Source organism: Blennius ocellaris (genome assembly GCF_963422515.1).
Source record: "Blennius ocellaris genome assembly, chromosome: 17".
In the NCBI taxonomy this organism is placed as follows: Eukaryota; Metazoa; Chordata; class Actinopteri; order Blenniiformes; family Blenniidae; genus Blennius; species Blennius ocellaris.
In genome coordinates, this window is record NC_137666.1 from 24,378,096 (window position 1) to 24,402,307 (window position 24,212).

General features: G+C 47.5%; 1 protein-coding gene across 3 annotated transcripts in view; it reads left to right on the forward strand.

The window, feature by feature from the left end:
* vps39 (VPS39 subunit of HOPS complex) overlaps positions 1 to 24,212 on the forward strand; it is a 42,128-nt gene that overhangs the window by 15,719 nt on the left and 2,197 nt on the right. For 2 of the 3 annotated variants that reach the window (XM_080513282.1, XM_080513283.1), the window contains exons 13-22: positions 2,587 to 2,727; positions 5,432 to 5,573; positions 7,031 to 7,117; positions 7,663 to 7,736; positions 8,878 to 9,094; positions 13,827 to 13,955; positions 15,198 to 15,300; positions 15,671 to 15,716; positions 20,067 to 20,216; positions 23,619 to 23,753. In XM_080513282.1, coding sequence (XP_080369408.1) covers positions 2,587 to 2,727; positions 5,432 to 5,573; positions 7,031 to 7,117; positions 7,663 to 7,736; positions 8,878 to 9,094; positions 13,827 to 13,955; positions 15,198 to 15,300; positions 15,671 to 15,716; positions 20,067 to 20,216; positions 23,619 to 23,753 — 1,224 coding nt within the window. Of the gene's footprint in view, positions 1 to 2,586; positions 2,728 to 5,431; positions 5,574 to 7,030; positions 7,118 to 7,662; positions 7,737 to 8,877; positions 9,095 to 13,826; positions 13,956 to 15,197; positions 15,301 to 15,670; positions 15,717 to 20,038; positions 20,217 to 23,618; positions 23,754 to 24,212 lie in introns of those variants that run through there. The other variant, XM_080513284.1, reaches the window with a different exon arrangement.

A 24,212-nucleotide genomic window follows, 5' to 3' on the forward strand; every position in this document is an offset into this window, starting at 1 on the left:
TCTATAACATTTCTTACTGATGATTCGTATTGCTCTTTTTTGCAACAGGACTGAGGGCTTAGTGGTACTGGTAGAAGTATTAGTGGTACTGGTAGAAGTATTAGTGGTGCTGGTAGAAGTATTAGTGGTCCTGGTAGAAGTATTAGTGGTACTGGTAGAAGTATTAGTGGTGCTGGTAGAAGTATTAGTGGTGCTGGTAGAGGTATTAGTGGTACTGGTAGAGGTATTAGTGGTACTGGTAGAGGTATTAGTGGTACTGGTAGAAGTATTAGTGGTGCTGGTAGAAGTATTAGTGGTGCTGGTAGAAGTATTAGTGGTACTGGTAGAAGTATTAGTGGTGCTGGTAGAAGTATTAGTGGTGCTGGTAGAGGTATTAGTGGTACTGGTAGAGGTATTAGTGGTACTGGTAGAAGTATTAGTGGTCCTGCTAGAAGTATTAGTGGTCCTGGTAGAGGTATTAGTGGTACTGGTAGAGGTATTAGTGGTACTGGTAGAAGTATTAGTGGTCCTGGTAGAAGTATTAGTGGTACTGGTAGAGGTATTAGTGGTACTGGTAGAGGTATTAGTGGCACTGGTAGAAGTATTAGTGGTCCTGGTAGGGGTATTAGTGGTACTGGTAGAAGTATTAGTGGTCCTGGTAGAAGTATTAGTGGTCCTGGTAGAGGTATTAGTGGTACTGGTAGAGGTATTAGTGGTACTGGTAGAGGTATTAGTGGTACTGGTAGAAGTATTAGTGGTCCTGGTAGAGGTATTAGTGGTACTGGTAGAGGTATTAGTGGTACTGGTAGAAGTATTAGTGGTCCTGGTAGAAGTATTAGTGGTCCTGGTAGAGGTATTAGTGGTCCTGGTAGAAGTATTAGTGGTACTGGTAGAGGTATTAGTGGTACTGGTAGAGGTATTAGTGGTCCTGGTAGAAGTATTAGTGGTACTGGTAGAGGTATTAGTGGTCCTGGTAGAAGTATTAGTGGTACTGGTAGAGGTATTAGTGGTACTGGTAGAGGTATTAGTGGCACTGGTAGAAGTATTAGTGGTGCTGGTAGAAGTATTAGTGGTCCTGGTAGAAGTATTAGTGGTCCTGGTAGAGGTATTAGTGGTACTGGTAGAAGTATTAGTGGTACTGGTAGAAGTATTAGTGGTCCTGGTAGAGGTATTAGTGGTACTGGTAGAGGTATTAGTGGTACTGGTAGAAGTATTAGTGGTCCTGGTAGAAGTATTAGTGGTACTGGTAGAAGTATTAGTGGTACTGGTAGAAGTATTAGTGGTGCTGGTAGAAGTATTAGTGGTGCTGGTAGAAGTATTAGTGGTCCTGGTAGAGGTATTAGTGGTACTGGTAGAGGTATTAGTGGCACTGGTAGAAGTATTAGTGGTCCTGGTAGAGGTATTAGTGGTACTGGTAGAAGTATTAGTGGTCCTGCTAGAAGTATTAGTGGTCCTGGTAGAGGTATTAGTGGTACTGGTAGAGGTATTAGTGGTACTGGTAGAAGTATTAGTGGTCCTGGTAGAAGTATTAGTGGTACTGGTAGAGGTATTAGTGGTACTGGTAGAGGTATTAGTGGCACTGGTAGAGGTATTAGTGGCACTGGTAGAAGTATTAGTGGTCCTGGTAGGGGTATTAGTGGTACTGGTAGAAGTATTAGTGGTCCTGGTAGAAGTATTAGTGGTCCGGGTAGAGGTATTAGTGGTACTGGTAGAGGTATTAGTGGTACTGGTAGAGGTATCAGTGGTCCTGGTAGAGGTATCAGTGGTCCTGGTAGAAGTATTAGTGGTACTGGTAGAAGTATTAGTGGTCCTGGTAGAGGTATTAGTGGTACTGGTAGAGGTATTAGTGGTCCTGGTAGAAGTATTAGTGGTCCTGGTAGAGGTATTAGTGGTCCTGGTAGAAGTATTAGTGGTACTGGTAGAGGTATTAGTGGTCCTGGTAGAAGTATTGGTGGTACTGGTAGAGGTATTAGTGGTCCTGGTAGAAGTATTAGTGGTACTGGTAGAGGTATTAGTGGCACTGGTAGAAGTATTAGTGGTACTGGTAGAGGTATTAGTGGTCCTGGTAGAAGTATTAGTGGTACTGGTAGAGGTATTAGTGGCACTGGTAGAAGTATTAGTGGTCCTGGTAGAGGTATTAGTGGTACTGGTAGAAGTATTGGTGGTACTGGTAGAAGTATTGGTGGTACTGGTAGAGGTATTAGTGGTCCTGGTAGAGGTATTAGTGGTCCTGGTAGAAGTATTAGTGGTCCTGGTAGAAGTATTAGTGGTCCTGGTAGAAGTATTAGTGGTCCTGGTAGAAGTATTAGTGGTACTGGTAGAGGTATTAGTGGTACTGGTAGAAGTATTAGTGGTACTGGTAGAGGTATTAGTGGCACTGGTAGAGGTATTAGTGGCACTGGTAGAAGTATTAGTGGTACTGGTAGAGGTATTAGTGGTACTGGTAGAAGTATTGGTGGTACTGGTAGAGGTATTGGTGGTACTGGTAGAGGTATTAGTGGTCCTGGTAGAAGTATTAGTGGTCCTGGTAGAAGTATTAGTGGTCCTGGTTAAAGTTGACGTAGTCGCTGCAGGTCAGTTGTTGACCTGGTTGTGATGTCGTCGTAGAAACGCAGCCATCTGGTGAAGCAGCTGAACGACTCGGACCCGTCGACGACGTCTCCGCTCATGGAGGGCACTCCCACCATCAAGAGCCGCAAGAAGCTGCTGCAGATCATCGACACCACGCTGCTGAAGTGCTACCTCCACGTAGGTGGACCGTCCGCCTGTCCGTCCCCCCGGGACACCCGGGTCACCCGGGGTCTGGGTTCTGCATGGTGTGAAGGAAGATGGAGGGATGTTGAATCCCCGTGCTGCTGATAGGAGGCGGCGGAAGCTAAATGGATCCAGGCCTGTTGTTCAGAAGAGGGTCGTAGCGCAGCTTGTTTTTATTCTTCTGCTTTGTCTGCTGTCCAAACTCTTCATATCTCCTGCACCACGTCTCCACCCAAAGCCAGTTTGTTAATTCGGCTGAACTCGCCCAGACCTTCACATTAAATCAAACATGCTAATGCAGCTCTGGCAAACCAAGACTCGTGGGATTGATGAGCTGCTGGCAGCGTCGCCAAGCAGATGGATTTGATACCGGCTCTTATCTGACTACGTGTTGGAGCCGAAGCAGGGCTGCAGTTCAAAGAAGCGTGTTGTCATTCAGGTGTAGAAAGCTTTGGAGCACATGGTTCCTTCAGCAGGCTCAGCTTCACTGGTTCACACTGCAGGCCCTCCAGGAAATCACCTTCTGCCTCAAACAGGAGCAGAACAAGTGGCGGCTCCTCCAGGCGGGAGCAGAGCTCCACCCGTTCTGGGTGGAGATCCTGAAGGTGACGGTGTCACAGTAATGGAGGTTCCTGTTCTGACCAGTTGACTGGATTAAGAGGAGACGCTTAGTTTTATGTGAAACATCCTGAATGTTTTACCTTCAGATCAGTGAGCCTGAAGCCCGTCAGACCAGGTGACTCAACCTGAACACCGTCAGACCAGGTGACTCAACCTGAACACCGTCAGACCAGGTGACTCAACCTGAACACCGTCAGACCAGGTGACTCAACCTGAACACCGTCAGACCAGGTGACTCAGCCTGAAGCCCGTCAGACCAGGTGACTCAACCTGAACACCGTCAGACCAGGTGACTCAACCTGAACACCGTCAGACCAGGTGACTCAACCTGAACACCGTCAGACCAGGTGACTCAACCTGAACACCGTCAGACCAGGTGACTCAACCTGAACACAACCTTCAGCAGCCACTCGCTTCACGCTCATGTTTCCAGTGGAGGGATTAAATGACTGGTTTCCAGTGGAGGGATTAAATGACTGGTTTCCAGTGGAGGGATTAAATGACTGGTTTCCAGTGGAGGGATTAAATGACTCTGGTTTCCAGTGGAGGGATTAAATGACTCTGGTTTCCAGTGGCGGGATTAAATGACTCTGGTTTCCAGTGGAGGGATTAAATGACTCTGGTTTCCAGTGGAGGGATTAAATGACTCTCTGGTTTCCAGTGGAGGGATAAAATGACTCTCTGGTTTCCAGTGGAGGGATAAAATGACTCTGGTTTCCAGTGGAGGGATTAAATGACTGGTTTCCAGTGGAGGGATTAAATGACTGGTTTCCAGTGGAGGGATTAAATGACTCTGGTTTCCAGTGGAGGGATTAAATGACTGGTTTCCAGTGGAGGGATTAAATGACTGGTTTCCAGTGGAGGGATTAAATGACTCTGGTTTCCAGTGGAGGGATTAAATGACTGGTTTCCAGTGGAGAGATTAAATGACTCTCTGGTTTCCAGTGGAGGGATTAAATGACTATCTGGTTTCCAGTGGAGGGATTAAATGACTATCTGTTTTCCAGTGGAGGGATTAAATGACTGGTTTCCAGTGGAGAGATTAAATGACTTGTTTCCAGTGGAGGGATTAAATGACTGGTTTCCAGTGGAGAGATTAAATGACTCTCTGGTTTCCAGTGGAGAGATTAAATGACTCTCTGGTTTCCAGTGGAGAGATTAAATGACTCTGGTTTCCAGTGGAGAGATTAAATGACTCTGGTTCTGAATCATGTGACTAAGCTGAACAGGGAAGCTGTTGAAACGACTCTGGTTTCCAGTGGAGGGATTAAATGACTCTGGTTTCCAGTGGAGGGATTAAATGACTCTGGTTTCCAGTGGAGGGATTAAATGACTTGTTTCCAGTGGAGGGATTAAATAACTCTGGTTTCCAGTGGAGGGATTAAATGACTTGTTTCCAGTGGAGGGATTAAATGACTGGTTTCCAGTGGAGGGATTAAATGACTGGTTTCCAGTGGAGGGATTAAATGACTGTAGTTTCCAGTGGAGGGATTAAAATGGCTGGTTTCCAGTGGAGGGATTAAATGACTCTCTGGTTTCCAGTGTAGGGATTAAATGACTCTGGTTTCCAGTGGAGGGATTAAATGACTGGTTTCCAGTGGAGAGATTAAATGACTTGTTTCCAGTGGAGGGATTAAATGACTCTCTGGTTTCCAGTGGAGACATTAAATGACTCTGGTTTCCAGTGGAGGGATTAAATGACTGGTTTCCAGTGGAGAGATTAAATGACTCTCTGGTTTCCAGTGGAGAGATTAAATGACTCTGGTTCTGAATCATGTGACTAAGCTGAACAGGGAAGCTGTTGAAACGGCAGAAACGTGTCGTTGAAGCAGTGGATCTGGATGCTGAGGGCTGAGGAAGTAGAGGCGACTTGTTTGGCTACGGCGCCACCTGCAGGATGCCACGTGTATTATCTTATTATCCGGGGAGTTACTTTGGGGTGTTTGGGGGTTGGTGAGACGCAGGACTCTCAGACTGGAGCTCCTGGGAGGTAACGTGTTCTCGGGGGTTCAGATCATCCACACCATGCAGCTGGAGGACAGGTGGTGTTGTGATGAGCTGTGTTGTGACCTGACAGACCAACGTGGCCCTGGTGTCGCCCCTCCTCCGCCTGGAGAACAACCACTGCCACATCGAGGAGAGCGAGTACGTCCTGAAGAAGGCTCACAAGTACAGCGAGCTCATTATTCTCTATGAGAAGAAAGGCCTGCACAAGAAAGGTATGAGACTCCATCTTCATCTGGATCACCGTCGTATAGATTCATATTCCTCAACTCACCTTTTCTCCTCTCCAGAGCTTCAACAGCCGACCACAGCGATTAGTCGCACTATGAAGCAGGTCTTCAGTGACGACTAGTTCATTTGAGATGCCGCTTCAGGCTCCCGCTGTCGCTCTAACCTCTCATGTCTCTCCTTCTCAGTTCACATGGGTTGTTTTGTATGGATGAGTAATAATCACTGTTACATAAGCAGATTTAACAAACACAGCAAATATGCAGGAACTTACAGTTTATATTCAGTTATGTAAATATGTGAAAACAAAGTTTAGTGCTCATAAAGCCTGTTTGGAGGGTTTAACTCTTCAAGCACAAATCCACTTGCAGTGAAACGTTTACATGTTTTCACTTGTTTACGATGGGATTTTGGCCTCATAAACAGAATTCAGTACTAGGACACGTACAAGCGTGTCGAAGCACGACAATTAACACCTTGAATCTGTTTGAACAAGCAACTTGAATTCTGGGATTCAACCTTTGAACCAGTTTCACAAACTGGATAGAAGTAATGTGGTCCGGTACCTGAGAAGTGTGTGTTGTTCCAGTATCAGACTGATGGGTGTGTTGGACGTCAGTAGCCTGAGAAGTGTGTGTTGTTCCAGTGTCAGACTGATGGGGGTGTTGGAGGTCAGTACCCTGAGAAGTGTGTGTTGTTCCAGTATCAGACTGATGGGGGTGTTGGAGGTCAGTACCCTGAGAAGTGTGTGTTGTTCCAGTGTCAGACTGATGGGGGTGTTGGAGGTCAGTACCCTGAGAAGTGTGTGTTGTTCCAGTGTCAGACTGATGGGGGTGTTGGAGGTCAGTACCCTGAGAAGTGTGTGTTGTTCCAGTATCAGACTGATGGGGGTGTTGGAGGTCAGTACCCTGAGAAGTGTGTGCTGTTCCAGTATCAGACTGATGGGTGTGTTGGAGGTCAGTACCCTGAGAAGTGTGTGTTGTTCCAGTATCAGACTGATGGGGGTGTTGGAGGTCAGTACCCTGAGAAGTGTGTGTTGTTCCAGAATCAGACTGATGGGTGTGTTGGACGTCAGTAGCCTGAGAAGTGTGTGTTGTTCCAGTGTCAGACTGATGGGTGTGTTGGAGGTCAGTAGCCTGAGAAGTGTGTGTTGTTCCAGTGTCAGACTGATGGGTGTGTTGGACGTCAGTAGCCTGAGAAGTGTGTGTGTTGTTCCAGTGTTGTACTGATGGGTGTGTTGGAGGTTAGAACGGGTGTTCAGAGCAGAGCGGCTCTTGTCGCTCTCTCTCTCCCTGGGTGTGGTTCTGGCGTCGGCCCCAGCCACAGTTTGCTCTGGTTTTAATGGCGAGCTCCTGCTGTTTCAGCCAATTGGAAGCAGCTGCTCGGGCCTCCAGTGAACACGAGTCACGATGTGACGCCACGTTTGACATGCTGCCACCTTCAGCCCTGCAGGTTCTGCTGGACCAGTCCACCAAGGCCAACTCGCCCCTGAAGGGCCACGAGCGGACCGTGCAGTACCTCCAGAGACTGGGTGAGCGCCTCCTGCTGTCTGACATGTTGGATGAACTCCAGGAGGAAGAACCTCCTCTGTGATGGACCCGGACCCTGGGACCAGTTCTGTCTTCTGTGTGTCTGGAAAGACTCATGAGGGGATTTTTATATCTGCTGTGTACATCTGCAAGTACTTAATCTGTGTGTGTGTGTGTGTGTGGGGGGGGGGGGGTAGTGTAGTAGTACAGAACTTTAGTTGCAGTTATTTGGCATGTTTCTGTTTCTCTCACAGAACAATCCAGTAAATAATCTGAAGCTGATGGAAACTCTCCAGCTTTGTTGAAGTCGCTCTTTGTTGGTCGTCAATAAAAGACATAAACCAGTCACACATTTTCTACCAAAGTGCTTCACTGGCTCTCCGAATTGGATCAATTCTTTGTTTGGCTCATGTTTAAAGTAGAAAGTCTAGATAACGGTGTGATCACACACAGTGTGACTCCTGCATCCAGGTCCTAGTGAGAATGATTGATTGATTGATTGATTGATTGATTATCCTGAATATTAATGTCCTGGTTCTTGTCACAGGACTGGAGAATCTGAGCATCATCTTTGAGTTTTCTCCCTGGGTGCTGAAGATGTGCCCTGAAGACGGCCTGAAGGTAGGAACAGACCAGAGTTTGAGCTCAGAATCCAGTTAATCCCACAAGTGTTGTCGGGCCTGACGTCCAGACGTGGCGGTACCGGTCGGAGGTCCGGTACCGGTCGGAGGTCCAACTCCGGCAGCCGGTCACACTTTGGTAAAAGACACTCATATATTGAAGTTTAAAAGGTGCAGAAACTCTCCCTCCTACTTTTCTGTTTTGACGCCGTATGGAGTTCAAATGAGTCCGGCCTTGATGACCAACACAACCATGAGAGGTTTGGTTGTTTTTCTAAAGACTGATTCGTGCTCCACTAGGACGAGGAGAAACGCCTGTACTGCTGTGTGCCGCTATTGACCATCAGTCATATTTTAATCATGGTTAGCATGTAGCCTTGCTACTGTGTTGAGCCCCGCAGCTCGTTAACATGTCGGAAGGCGGAGGTACGTGATGCCCCTGAAGGCATCACTCAGCTCCTGCAGTTAAAACCAGACCAACATGAACTCTCTCCTTCATTACTGGAACAGTTCAGAGAAATGTGTTTCTGAGAACATTGGAAGTGAGAAATAAGCTGCAATTGAAAAGTTAAAACGCCGCTTCACAGGCGCGTGCCTGCTGTGAGGGGGCGTGGCCTCTGAGTTTGACAGCTTCTCCTCGGACTATGAACTGTCCTGCTGAAAAAGCTTTTTTTTTTTTCAGCAGCTGGCCGACGTCACTGCCGAGCGTTTCTTCTCGTTCTTATGGGTTCTCATGGGATTCTGCAGGAGCCTTAATTCCGTATTTAAATGTTGGTAATAATCTTCCTCCATCACAGAGGCGGATTTTCAGTGGGACTTAATCCTCTCTGCCGGTTGGAGGATAACAGAGGGCGGAGTAATACCAGCCTCAGTTTTTATCCTTTTATTCCTGCGATGGAGAATCACATCGATGAATCCTCCTCTAACACGTCTTGTAAAAGAAAAAAACAAATGTTCTCCCGTACTTATGGACTCTGTCTCGTCACATCATGAACATTGGAGAACTTTGTCCAGCTCAACACGTCCAGCTCTTGCAGTGTCAATCAATGTCAGATTAATGAACAGAACCATTCTGGACTCGACACGCCACATGTGTCTGTGTCTGTTTTGACTTTTCAAAACTCTTGAAATTCTCTGTCCAGATCTTCACCGAGGACCTGACGGAGGTGGAGACTCTCCCCAGAGACAAGGTGCTGCAGTTCCTGAAGGACGGCTTTGAGGAGCTGGCCATCCCCTACCTGGAGCACATCATCCACGTGTGGGAGGACCAGGGGCCCGAGTTCCACAACGTGCTGATCCAGCTCTATCTGGGCCGAGTCCAGGGCCTCATGAAACAGTACCTCAACTCACTGCCCGAAGGTATGCACACTAGTCTGAAGGTCGAAACACGAGTCTGAAGGTCGAAACTCTAGTCTGAAGGTCGAAACTCTAGTCTGAAGGTCGAAACTCTAGTCTGAAGGTCGACACACGAGTCTGAAGGTCGAAACTCTAGTCTGAAGGTCGAAACTCTAGTCTGAAGGTCGAAACTCTAGTCTGAAGGTCGACACACGAGTCTGAAGTTCGAAACACGAGTCTGAAGGTCAAAACTCTAGTCTGAAGGTCGAAACTCTAGTCTGAAGGTCAAAACTCTAGTCTGAAGTTCGAAACACGAGTCTGAAGGTCGAAACACGAGTCTGAAGGTCGAAACACTAGTCTGAAGGTCGAAACACTAGTCTGAAGGTCGAAACACTAGTCTGAAGGTCGAAACTCTAGTCTGAAGGTCGAAACACTAGTCTGAAGTTCGAAACACGAGTCTGAAGTTCGAAACTCTAGTCTGAAGGTCGAAACACTAGTCTGAAGTTCGAAACACGAGTCTGAAGTTCGAAACACGAGTCTGAAGGTCGAAACTCTAGTCTGAAGGTCGAAACACGAGTCTGAAGTTCGAAACACGAGTCTGAAGTTCGAAACACGAGTCTGAAGGTCGAAACTCTAGTCTGAAGGTCGAAACTCTAGTTTGAAGGTCGAAACACTAGTCTGAAGTTCGAAACACGAGTCTGAAGTTCGAAACTCTAGTCTGAAGGTCAAAACACTAGTCTGAAGGTCGAAACACTAGTCTGAAGTTCGAAACACGAGTCTGAAGGTCGAAACTCTAGTCTGAAGGTCGACACACGAGTCTGAAGGTCGACACACGAGTCTGAAGTTCGAAACACGAGTCTGAAGGTCAAAACTCTAGTCTGAAGTTCGAACCACGAGTCTGAAGTTCGAAACACGAGTCTGAAGTTCGAAACACTAGTCTGAAGGTCAAAACACTAGTCTGAAGGTCGAAACACTAGTCTGAAGGTCGAAACACTAGTCTGAAGTTCGAAACACGAGTCTGAAGTTCGAAACACGAGTCTGAAGGTCGAAACTCTAGTCTGAAGGTCGAAACACTAGTCTGAAGGTCGAAACACTAGTCTGAAGTTCGAAACACGAGTCTGAAGTTCGAAACACTAGTCTGAAGGTCGAAACACGAGTCTGAAGTTCGAAACACGAGTCTGAAGTTCGAAACACGAGTCTGAAGGTCAAAACACTAGTCTGAAGGTCGAAACACTAGTCTGAAGGTCGACACACGAGTCTGAAGGTCGACACACGAGTCTGAAGTTTGAAACACAAGTCTGAAGTTCGAAACACGAGTCTGAAGGTCAAAACTCTAGTCTGAAGGTCGAAACACGAGTCTGAAAGTCGAAACTCTAGTCTGAAGGTCAAAACACTAGTCTGAAGTTCGAAACACGAGTCTGAAGGTCGAAACTCTAGTCTGAAGGTCGAAACACTAGTCTGAAGTTCGAAACACGAGTCTGAAGTTCGAAACTCTAGTCTGAAGGTCGAAACACGAGTCTGAAGGTCGAAACTCTAGTCTGAAGGTCGAAACACTAGTCTGAAGTTCGAAACACGAGTCTGAAGGTCGAAACTCTAGTCTGAAGGTCGAAACACTAGTCTGAAGTTCGAAACTCTAGTCTGAAGGTACCAACACCAGTCTGAAGGTACCAACACCACCAGTCTGAAGGTACCAACACCACCAGTAAGGTACCATGTAACCGTCAGACTAGGTAAACAAATAGAATCTGCCTAAGTTTGTGCGGCTGGGCACGGGGAGACTTCAGCCTGGGTGCTTGGCACTGCTGAACAACATTTGTTCGGCCACATGGAGTCTGGGGAAGAAAATTAGGTCATTTTGTTTGGCAGGGCCATCGAGTGTCGACCCTTCTGGTTCTTCTGGAGGATGAATGGACCTTCAACGTTCAGCTGTGTTGGAGAACAACCACCAATCAAACCCTGTCCATTCGTTTCTTCAACTCAATGCCAAAGGCACAATTTATGTATTTTTTTCATAGATCAGATTTTGTTTCCATGACCTCAGTACATGTGGGATCACTTAACATCTCTCTGCTCTGCCAATAAAACCTCTGCCAGAAGGGTTTATCCAGCCATTTCTCAGTCTTTATCACTTCCAAGGACGACGCGCTGACTGATGGAGGGAGGCGGTTGGCCTCCGTCAGTCCACACACTAATAAATAATGTGTTGAGAATGCGGCCTTACTTTGATGAAACCTGAGACGCCATACCCAGCGTACTGCACTTCAGGCAAAAGAACAACATAATCCACTGATTGAAGAAAAACTACCAAATGTACCTGCTGACGGAAAAACCGCAGTCACCAAGTCTTTATCAACCCTAAGCACCAGAGGAGAGATACGTTCTCACGTACAAGTACTGATGCAACGTCTTTACTCAAGTAAATGTACAAAGTAGAGATTATTGAACGTCCTGTAAATATTAATCCTAACTGTATTAATGCAGAGAGCTTTTTGTGGTGGGGGTTGAAGTCAAAACTACTGTGAGAAACTGTTTCCATCAGCTTTATCATAATGAATAGTTTATGTTCAGTGTAATGAAATGTTGAGCTGTAAAACTTCATGATCAACACTCGCTATAATGAAACACCGTGAGCTACTGGAGGTAGTTCGGGGTGCACGGTGGTGAAGTGGTTCGGGCTCTCACCTCTCAGCATGAAGGTTGTGGGTTCAAATATGGCCCTGGGGCCTTTCTTTTTTTTTTTTTAAACTTAATTTTTATTGAAATTTTTCAGTTTTCACAGTTACAGTGTGAGGGCAAAACAAATATACAAAATCTATCCATCTTTCATCAACCAAAGTCTCTATTGTCCAGTGGTGGTGGTGTCCTCTTCTGTCCCCTTCTGTCCTCTTCTGTCCTCTTCTGTCCCCTTCTGTTGCCTTCTGTCCCCTTCTGTCGCCTTCTGTCCCCTTCTGTCGCCTTCTGTCCCCTTCTGTCGCCTTCTGTCCCCTTCTGTCCTCTTCTGTCCTCTTCTGTCCTCTTCTGTCCCCTTCTGTCCTCTTCTGTCCCCTTCTGTCGCCTTCTGTCCCCTTCTGTCGCCTTCTGTCCCCTTCTGTCGCCTTCTGTCCCCTTCTGTCCTCTTCTGTCCCCTTCTGTCCCCTTCTGTTGCCTTCTGTCCCCTTCTGTCGCCTTCTGTCCCCTTCTGTCCTCTTCTGTCCCCTTCTGTCCCCTTCTGTTGCCTTCTGTCCCCTTCTGTCGCCTTCTGTCCCCTTCTGTCGCCTTCTGTCCCCTTCTGTCGCCTTCTGTCCCCTTCTGTCCTCTTCTGTCCTCTTCTGTCCCCTTCTGTCCTCTTCTGTCCCCTTCTGTCCCCTTCTGTCGCCTTCTGTCCCCTTCTGTCGCCTTCTGTCCCCTTCTGTCGCCTTCTGTCCCCTTCTGTCCTCTTCTGTCCCCTTCTGTCCCCTTCTGTCCCCTTCTGTCCTCTTCTGTCCTCCTGAAATAAGTCAATTTTTCCCACTTTTCTTCAAATTGAGACTCCTGTAATCTTAGTTTGTGATAGAGTCTCTCCATTACAAATATTTCCTCAACAACCCGTAACCACTGCTCCGGGTCGGCGGCTCCACTTTGTACCACAATCTGCTGATCACTTTCCTGCTTGCTGTTAATAATACTTTAGATATACGTCTTCTCTTTGTATCACATTATGAGTTATGTTTCCCAAATACAGCATCTTACAAGTTTTGGGGAACTGATATCCTGTTACTTTTTGTAAACTCTGCTATATTTGATCCCAACACACCTGCAGTGTGTGACAGGACCAGAATATATATTTGTTACCAATACACCTGTAGTGTGTGACAGGACCAGAATATATATTTGTTCCCAACACACCTGTAGTGTGTGACAGGACCACAATATATATTTGTTCCCAACACACCTGTAGTGTGTGACAGGACCACAATATATATTTGTTCTCAATACACCTGTAGTGTGTGACAGGACCACAATATATATTTGTTCCCAACACACCTGTAGTGTGTGACAGGACCACAATATATATTTGTTCCCAACACACCTGCAGTGTGTGACAGGACCACAATATATATTTGTTCCCAACACACCTGTAGTGTGTGACAGGACCAGAATATATATTTGTTCCCAACACACCTGTAGTGTGTGACAGGACCAGAATATATATTTGTTCCCAATACACCTGTAGTGTGTGACAGGACCACAATATATATTTGTTCCCAACACACCTGTAGTGTGTGACAGGACCAGAATATATATTTGTTCCCAACACACCTGTAGTGTGTGACAGGACCAGAATATATATTTGTTCCCAATACACCTGTAGTGTGTGACAGGACCACAATATATATTTGTTCCCAACACACCTGCAGTGTGTGACAGGACCACAATATATATTTGTTCCCAATACACCTGTAGCGTGTGACAGGACCAGAATATATGTGTGTGATCTGCATCAACGTGTCCACACTGTCTCCAACATGGTTGTTGTGCTGACACCACTTTTGTCATTATTTTTGGAGTTATGAAAAATCTAACAATATTTTTCCAACTAAATTCCCGCCAAACCCTGGAGCTGGTGTGGAGTTTGCATGTTCTTCCTGTGTGTGTGGGTTTCCTCCCACATTCCCCAAAAACATGTGCTGAGAGTCCCTGAGCAAGACCCCCCCCCCCCCCCCCCCCCCCGGTACCAATGGGACAACTCTGAAAAGATTAAAATAGTAACGTTGATGACTGAACACTGTTTCTGCAGGAGTTCCAGCTGTTTCAGCAGGGAAGGAGAAAGGCGAGCTGGGAGAGTTCAGGAAGAAGCTGCTGACCTTCCTGGATGTTTCCAGCAGCTATGAACCCTCCAGACTCATCAGCGACTTTCCCTTCGACGGTGGGAACCCCTCTCTGACTCACTTCAACTGTCACCATCATGGAGGCTTTAGAGTTGTGTGTCGATACCAGACAAGCAGCACTCTATCCACCATACCACAGCCTCTGTTTTTTTATTTTTACACTTCACGTTGTGTTGCGCCATCACATAAAGTCGAGTGAAATGCATTTGTGGTTGTAACGTGACCAAAAGTTGACGGAGCGATCACGTTGATCATCGCCCTCTACAACACGCCGTCGCCTCCAGAACCGGCAGGGTTGGTTTGGTTCATTTTAATGAGTAAAGCTGGTACATTAAAGTCCCAGTGAAATGAAGGTTCCACCTCCAAAACACTCTGGTGTCGCTTCTAGAGACGTTTTCCTGCTAACTGACTGAAGGTCAAATGTTAAAACACGGCAATCTGCAGGAAAATAGCCAATAAACGGCGCTATTTCCTCTGCTGGGCGGAGCTTCTGACAATAACAGAGTGACATCACGAGTTGTGCACACGCCCAAGTTGTGTTTACATTATGGAGGATCAGAGTTTTGACCACGAAGAGGCTGAATTGAACCATATTTCATCATCATGGTCATTTCAAACCCAGTGATTGATGAAGAAGACACAGAAGGTGGTTCTGCCATCGGTGACCCCGTCTGGAACATGTTTGAGGAAGCAGAAGACGCTTCGTCCTCCATTCGTCCTCGTCTCCTCGCCTCAGCAGCCGCCACTTTTCACCTTTGAGGCTTTGAGTCCTGACTTTTGGCAGAACGACCGGCTTCCTGGATCCAACATGTCCAAGAGCTAGAAGACTGTGGAATCACCGAAGACGAGTCCAGGTATTACTTGATCGTCTACTAGCCGCATGAGCTAGCGGCTAGCCGCTCCCGCCGCCCGTGCTCCTTTTCTCCTCTCTGGTCTCTTCCAGGCTCAATCTTTCATCAAGGCTCATAAAACCCCGACTATAACTTCAAAACACTGTAAAAACGTTGATATTTAAGAGGAAACAAGCCGATATAAACACAACAGATGGAGATCTGCACAACTCTTGACGTCACGCCCACGAAGAAGAAGGATTCCCCCGACTTCCTCGGCTGGAGATTCAAAATTCAAATAACTTTGTTTGTATGGTGGTGGGGCAGAGTCGGAGGAACCTTACAAGTAGAACCACAACTATCGTTTTTTACAAAGTAGTGTTTTACATTTCACTGGGCCTTTAAGTATATTGGTGACGTGGACGTCTGACCTCGTTCTCCATGTTAAAGGCCTGTTGGAGGAACGAGCCCTGCTTCTGGGTCGCATGGGGAAACACGAGCAGGCGCTCTTCATCTACGTTCACATCCTGAAGGACACCGCCATGGCTGAAGAGTGAGTACTGACGCACACCCTGCAGCTGCACATCTGGAAACCCCTGGAAATTCATCCTTCCTCTCAAACTGGGAGTGTCGGAGTTCTTCCTACATCTGTGTTGTGCTTTGAGTTTCACATTAATAACATTCTGTCGACTGTGTGTGTGTGTGTGTGTGTGTGTGTGTGTGTGTGTGTGTGTGTGTGTGTGTGTGTGTGTGTGTGTGTGTGTGTGTGTGTGTGTGTGTGTGTGTGTGTGTGTGTGTGTGTGTGTGTGTGTGTGTGTGTGTGTGTGTGTGTACGCTGCCCACACTAACAGAGGTGTGATGTTTATATTTTATTGTCTGGTTTTAGTCCTCGTGGGGAAAATGTGCGTGTGCTCCGTTTGCAGGTACTGCCACAACAACCACAACAGTTCAGTCGAAGGAAACAAAGACGTGAGTCATTTTCACTTTTCCTCCTTCCACTTTCTTTGTCATTTTTCATGTTGCTGAGTTCATTGTGTCCATGTGGACTTTATTAGACACTGCTCCAAAGAACAAAAGGGACCACTAAAATCACACATCCCAGATCTCAGTTAATGAAATATTGCAGTTCGAAGTCTTTATTCAATATATAGCGGAGTGCGTTGGGAAGAAAATAAGATCAAAAGGATTAATGTAAATCAAAATGATTATCCCCTGGAGGTCTGGATTTGGAATCCTATCAAAATAAAAGTGTAGAATCACATTGCAGGCTGATCCAGTGTCGGGTAAAATTCCTCCAGACCCGTCACAATGAGGCTCTGCAGTGGGCGTGGCCTCCACGTGGCTGTATGACCTCACTACCACGCCTGGGCCTGCTTCTGATGGGGGGAGGGGGGGGTCAAAGCATCAGGAACTCCTGGACAGTCTGTGGAGCAACGTGTGGTTGGTGGACGGAACCAGACATGATGTCCACATGTCCTCCCTTGGACTGAGGTCTGGGGGACGGACAGGCCAGTCCAGAGCATCAATACCTTCATCATGAAGAACACGTGAGGCCTGGCATTGTCCTGCATCAGAAGGAACCCAGGTTCCACTGCACCAGCATCTGGTCTCACACTGGGTCTGAGGTTCTCATCCCGGTACCTGATGGCAGTCAGGGTTCCTCTGGCTAGAACATGGAGGACTGTGGGCCATCCAAAGAAATGCCTCCCCACCTGCTGGAGGACGTTGCTGCAGTAGAACGTTCTCCACTCATGCTGGAGGATGTTGCTGCAGTAGAACGTTCTCCACTCATGCTGGAGGACTTTGCTGCAGCAGAACGTTCTCCACTCATGCTGGAGGACGTTGCTGCAGCAGAACGTTCTCCACTCATGCTGGAGGATGGTGCTGCAGTAGAACGTTCTCCACTCATGCTGGAGGATGTTGCTGCAGTAGAACGTTCTCAACTCATGCTGGAGGACGTTGCTGCAGTAGAACGTTCTCCACTCATGCTGGAGGACGTTGCTGCAGTAGAACGTTCTCCACTCATGCTGGAGGACGTTGCTGCACTAGAACATTCTCCACTCATGCTGGAGGACGTTGCTGCAGTAGAACGTTCTCCACTCATGCTGGAGGACGTTGCTGCAGCAGAACGTTCTCCACTCATGCTAGAGGACGTTGCTGCAGTAGAACGTTCTCCACTCATGCTGGAGGACGTTGCTGCAGTAGAACGTTCTCCACTCATGCTGGAGGACTTTGCTGCAGCAGAACGTTCTCCACTCATGCTGGAGGATGTTGCTGCAGCAGAACGTTCTCCACTCATGCTGGAGGATGTTGCTGCAGCAGAACGTTCTCAACTCATGCTGGAGGACGTTGCTGCAGTAGAACGTTCTCAACTCATGCTGGAGGACGTTGCTGCAGTAGAACGTTCTCCACGGTGCTAGAGGACCTTGCTGCAGTAGAACGTTCTCCACTCATGCTGGAGGACGTTGCTGCAGCAGAACGTTCTCCAGTCGTGCTGGAGGACATTGCTGCAGTAGAACGTTCTCCACTCATGCTGGAGGACGTTGCTGCAGTAGAACGTTCTCCACTCATGCTGGAGGACTTTGCTGCAGTAGAACGTTCTCAACTCATGCTGGAGGACGTTGCTGCAGTAGAACGTTCTCCACGGTGCTAGAGGACCTTGCTGCAGTAGAACGTTCTCCACTCATGCTGGAGGACGTTGCTGCAGCAGAACGTTCTCCAGTCGTGCTGGAGGACATTGCTGCAGTAGAACGTTCTCCACTCATGCTGGAGGACGTTGCTGCAGTAGAACGTTCTCCACTCATGCTGGAGGACTTTGCTGCAGTAGAACGTTCTCCATGGTGCTGGAGGACGTTGCTGCAGTAGAACGTTCTCCATGGTGCCGGAGGACGTTGCTGCAGCAGAACGTTCTCCACAGTGTCTCCAGACTCGGTGACATCAGTCCCATGGTCTCAGTGAGAACCTTCTCATCAGTGAAGAACTCTGCCAATATTGCTGTTCTCTGGCGATGCCAATGGCCCTGCAGGGTGTTGGGCTGTAAGAACAGCCCCCCCTAGTGGACGAGGTTCCTCATAGCACCCTGGTGAAGTGTGTTTCTGACAGTTTGAGCAGAACCTGCACATTAGTGTCCTGCTGGAGGTTCTGCAGCTCCTCCTGGTTCTTCTTGCACAAAGGAGGAGGTAGCAGTCCTGCTGCTGGCTTGTTGATTTGACATTCTGAGACTCACCTGGTGTGTTGCCCTGTTGCCCTCTCGCCCCCCCTGTTGCCCTCTCGCCCCCCCTGTTGCCCTCTCGCCCCCCCTGTTGCCCTCTCGCCCCCCCTGTTGCCCTGTCTCCCCCCCCGTTGCCCTGTCTCCCCCCCCGTTGCCCTGTCTCCCCCCCCCGTTGCCCTCTCACCCCGCCCGTTGCCCTCTCTCCCCCCCCGTTGCCCTGTCTCCCCCCCGTTGCCCTCTCTCCCCCCCCGTTGCCCTCTCACCCCGCCCGTTGCCCTCTCTCCCCACCCGTTGCCCTCTCGCCCCCCCCGTTGCCCTCTCACCCCGCCCGTTGCCCTCTCTCCCCCCCCGTTGCCCTCTCCCCCCCCCCCCCGTTGCCCTCTCACCTCCTCTGTGTTGCCAGGTTAGGGTTTGTCATCAGCTGTTTTTCAGATGATCTTTGATTCACTCTGATCAATAAAGTTGCTGAAACGAAGCAAAATCAATGATTCACTTGATGATTGACGAAGGTCAGAGAATCAGAGTTCAGCTCTCAATGACTGAAGTTTTACTGTGATTCTATTCAGGCTGAAGTCGTTTTACTGTGATTCTATTCAGACTGAAGTTTTACTGTGATTCTATTCAGGCTGAAGTCGTTTTACTGTGATTCTATTCAGACTGAAGTTTTACTGTGATTCTATTCAGACTGAAGTTTTACTGTGATTCTATTCAGACTGAAGTTTTACTGTGATTCTATTCAGACTGAAGTTTTACTGTGATTCTATTCAGACTGAAGTTTTACTGTGATTCTATTCAGGCTGAAGTTTTACTGTGATTCTATTCAGACTGAAGTCGTTTTACTGTGATTCTATTCAGACTGAAGTTTTACTGTGATTCTATTCAGGCTGAAGTTTTACTGTGATTCTATTCAGACTGAAGTTTTACTGTGATTCTATTCAGACTGAAGTTTTACTGTGATTCTATTCAGACTGAAGTCGTTTTATTGTGATTCTATTCAGGCTGAAGTCGTTTTACTGTGATTCTGTTCAGGCTGAAGTCGTTTTACTGTGATTCTATTCAGACTGAAGTTTTACTGTGATTCCATTCAGACTGAAGTTTTACTGTGATTCTATTCAGACTGAAGTTTTACTGTGATTCTATTCAGACTGAAGTTTTACTGTGATTCTATTCAGGCTGAAGTTTTACTGTGATTCTATTCAGGCTGAAGTCGTTTTACTGTGATCCTATTCAGACTGAAGTTTTACTGTGATTCTATTCAGACTGAAGTTTTACTGTGATTCTATTCAGACTGAAGTTTTACTGTGATTCTATTCAGGCTGAAGTTTTACTGTGATTCTATTCAGACTGAAGTTTTACTGTGATTCTATTCAGGCTGAAGTTTTACTGTGATTCTATTCAGGCTGAAGTTTTACTGTGATTCTATTCAGGCTGAAGTTTTACTGTGATCCTATTCAGACTGAAGTTTTACTGTGATTCTATTCAGACTGAAGTTTTACTGTGATTCTATTCAGACTGAAGTTTTACTGTGATTCTATTCAGGCTGAAGTTTTACTGTGATTCTATTCAGGCTGAAGTTTTACTGTGATTCTATTCAGACTGAAGTCGTTTTACTGTGATTCTATTCAGACTGAAGTTTTACTGTGATTCTATTCAGACTGAAGTTTTACTGTGATTCTATTCAGACTGAAGTCGTTTTACTGTGATTCTATTCAGACTGAAGTTTTACTGTGATTCTATTCAGGCTGAAGTTTTACTGTGATTCTATTCAGACTGAAGTCGTTTTACTGTGATTCTATTCAGACTGAAGTCGTTTTACTGTGATTCTATTCAGACTGAAGTTTTACTGTGATTCTATTCAGACTGAAGTCGTTTTACTGTGATTCTATTCAGACTGAAGTTTTACTGTGATTCTATTCAGACTGAAGTCGTTTTACTGTGATTCTATTCAGGCTGAAGTTTTACTGTGATTCTATTCAGACTGAAGTCGTTTTACTGTGATTCTATTCAGACTGAAGTTTTACTGTGATTCTATTCCGACTGAAGTTTTCCTGAGAGTCGTGGTCGGTGTGTTGACGTGCAGTGAGTTTCCAGACGCTGTGGTTCTCCAGGTGTACCTGTCCCTGCTGAGGATGTACCTGTCCCCCCCGGACGTCCACTGCCTGGGACCCATCAAGATGGAGCTGACGGAGCCTCAGGCCAACCTGCAGGCGGCGCTGCAGGTCCTGGAGCTGCACCACAGCAAGCTCAACACCACCAAGGTGACTGAACCCACGTCTCGGTCTGCTAACGTGAAACCCTGGTTCTCCGGGGTAGTGTTCTATGTAGAACATGTTCCAGCACAGAGGGACTGTAGGGAGAACATGGAACATCTGTAGTCATCGCAGGGCCATGGCAGGAATGGATGTGATGAAGGACGACACGCAGTCACATGACTCATCTGCTGGAAGAGAAGAGAAGCTCTGGAGCTTCACTGGGAGTCACTGTTAGAACCCGTCCAGCTCACTAGAACCCAGCAGAACCAGACAGATTCCCGTCATGTCATGAACAGAACCCAAAACAATCAAACAGAACACAGCAGAACCAAACAGATTCTCATCAGGTGCTGAACGGGACTAAACAGAACTAAACAGAACCCAGCAGAGACCTATAGAACCAAACAGATTCTCATCAGGTGCTAAACAGAACCAAACAGATTCTCATCAGGTGCTGAACAGGACTAAACAGAACTAAACAGAACCCAGCAGAGACCTATAGAACCAAACAGATTCTCATCAGGTGCTAAACAGAACCAAACAGATTATCATCAGGTGCTAAACAGAACCAAACAGATTCTCATCAGGTGCTGAACAGAACCAAACAGATTCTCATCAGGTGCCAAACAGAACCAAACAGATTCTCATCAGGTGCTGAACGGGACTAAACAGAACTAAACAGAACCCAGCAGAGACCTATAGAACCAAACAGATTGTCATCAGGTGCTAAACAGAACCAAACAGATTCTCATCAGGTGCTGAACAGAACCCAACAGGACTAAACAGAACTAAACAGAACCCAGCAGAGACCTATAGAACCAAACAGATTCTCATCAGGTGCTGAACAGGACTAAACAGAACTCAACAGAACCCAGCAGAGACCTATAGAACCAAACAGATTCTCATCAGGGTGCACTTTGCCGTACCTCCGGTCCCGCCCCCCAAATGTTAGAAAAATAGATCCTAAATGGTTCTGTGACGAAATGCTACATGTGATGAGATACTGCATCTGCAGTAATACATTTCCTTTACATATTTCCCCTTATATATCCTTTCTTGCTTTCTTTAAATGTTTTCAAAATAATTTGAATAATTTCAAAATAATGGATTCTTTTTTTTAGTGATGGTTTCCACTGGTACCTGGTACCTGACTCTCCTCTCAGTACTTGTTTGTTCCCCCTGTATTTCATGTTACTTCTATCTGCAGACCAAACTCCGAACTGTGAAATAGTTTCTATTCTCCTCATGATTTGAACCTTCGATGTTATTTGTTCTGTGCCGGCCTCCAATGGCTCAGTCACACTGGATTAAACCCACAGCGTTAAGTTTTAAAAAAACCCTCACATTGAGAGTGTCCAGACATTGTGGGCACCTGGTGCAGCGTGTGGAACCACCAGCTGCCTTATTATAGCAGTGTGAGATTTATGAAAACTAAAAACAAACATTACAGGCACATGTTCTAAGTAATTTCATGTTTATTGATGTTGGCAGATTTATAAAAAAAAAAACCTTAAAAAAAGACGTCACTTCTCACCATCCTGAATAAGTTAAAATGTACTTTTATGGTCCCTGTAGAGTTTTATAATCATCCTGTACAGCAGGACGTGTATGGAGTGGAGTTAAAGTGTTACTGTGGAGAAGAAAACCTGCAGTGACTCATTAGAGAAGTGAGGAGGAACCTGTGGGAACAAGAACCTGCTGGAACAAGAACCTGGGGGAACAAGAACCTGCTGGAACAAGAACCTGGGGGAACAAGAACCTGCTGGAACAAGAACCTGCTGGAACAAGAACCTGCTGGAACAAGAACCTGGGGGAACAAGAACCTGCTGGAACAAGAACCTGCTGGAACAAGAACCTGGGGGAACAACAACCTGCTGGAACAAGAACCTGCTGGAACAAGAACCTGGGGGAACAACAACCTGCTGGAACAAGAACCTGCTGGAACAAGAACCTGTGGGAACAAGAACCTGTGGGAACAAGAACCTGGGGGAACAAGAACCTGGGGGAACAAGAACCTGGGGGAACAAGAACCTGTGGGAACAAGAACCTGGGGGAACAAGAACCTGCTGGAACAAGAACCTGGGGGAACAAGAACCTGGGGGAACAAGAACCTGCTGGAACAAGAACCTGGGGGAACAAGAACCTGCTGCAGTTTAGAACGTTCTTCTGTTCACTGATACAGTGGAGTGTGATTTCAGTGTGTCTCTGGGAAAAATGTTGACGATGATGATGATGATGATGATGATGATGATGATGATGATGATGATGATGATCACCTCAATGTGGGCCACAGACGGTACAGACGGTACAGACGGTACGGACGGTATGGACAGTTCAGACGGTACAGATGGTACAGACAGTACAGACGGTACAGACGGTACAGACGGTACAGACGGTACGGACGGTATGGACAGTTCAGACGGTACAGATGGTACAGACAGTACAGACGGTACAGACGGTACAGACGGTACAGACGGTACAGACGGTACGGACGGTATGGACAGTTCGGACGGTACAGAGGGTACAGAAGGTACAGACAGTACAGACGGTACAGAGGGTTCGGACGGTACAGAGGGTACAGACGGTACAGACGGTACAGACGGTACAGAGGGTTCGGACGGTACAGAGGGTACAGAGGGTACAGAAGGTACAGACAGTACAGACGGTACAGAGGGTACAGACGGTACAGACGGTACAGAGGGTTCGGACGGTACAGAGGGTACAGACGGTACAGACGGTACAGAGGGTACAGAGGGTACAGACGGTACAGAAGGTACAGACGGTACACCAGTTCAAACATCATGAGCACAAGCTGCGCCCACAAAGAAAAACCCCACACCCCCACCCTGCCCCGTCTGCACCCACCCTGTCCCCACCCTGTCCATACCGAGTCCCTGCCCCACCAAGTCTCCACCCTGTCCCCACCCAGTCTCCACCCTGTCCCCACCCAGTCCATACCGAGTCCCTGCCCCACCAAGTCTCCACCCTGTCCCCACCCAGACTCCACCCTGTCCCCACCCAGTCCCCGCCCCACCCAGACCCCACCCTGCCCAGTCTGCACCTACTCCCCAGTCCTTGCGCCACCCAGTCCCCACCCAGTCCCCGCCCCACCCAGACCCCACCCAGTCTCCACCCTGTCCCCACCCAGTCCATACCGAGTCCCTGCCCCACCAAGTCTCCACCCTGTCTCCACCCAGACTCCACCCTGTCCCCACCCAGTCCCCGCCCCACCCTGCCCAGTCTGCACCTACTCCCCAGTCCTTGCGCCACCCAGTCCCCACCCAGTTCCTGCCCCACCCAGTCTCCACCCAGTCCCCACCCAGCATTTGAATGTGAGGTAATAGAGTAAAGTTGAACACCTGAAGGTCACCAGCCTCTGGTTCTCTGGTTCTCTGGTTCTGGTTTCAGGCCATCAACCTGCTGCCAGCAAACACTCAGATCCGAGAGATCCGGGTCTTCCTGGAGAGCGTCCTGGAGGAGAAGGCCCAGAGGAAACGCTGCAACCAGGTGCTGAAGAGTCTGCTGCAGGCGGAGTTCCTCAGGGTGAGTGTCCGACACTGAAAGTGAAGCAGTGACACGTTCTTGATCAGGAGAAAACTATAAAACCACTGAGGAGTTTGGTCGTGACCAAAACATCTGGACGGGCCATCGATGAGAATGAGATTAAAAACAACAAACAATCAAATCCAATGCATATAAAACAAGACTGTTAAAAATGACAATGTGCAGTGAGAGAAGTGGGACACGTATTGTGTCACTTGTGAGGGTGGAGGAGAGCGAGGGGCGGAGGAGACGGAGGGGCGGAGGAGACGGAGTGGCGATGAAACCATGAAGCAGAATCCCTCTGGTCAGATTGTTGATCTGCAGCATGACGAGCCGAAGACGAGGACCGTGAGAACAAGCTGCTTCTTTTCCCTGATGACTGAACAGCTGCTGAACCACACACACACACACACACACACACACACACACACACACACACACACACACACACACACACAC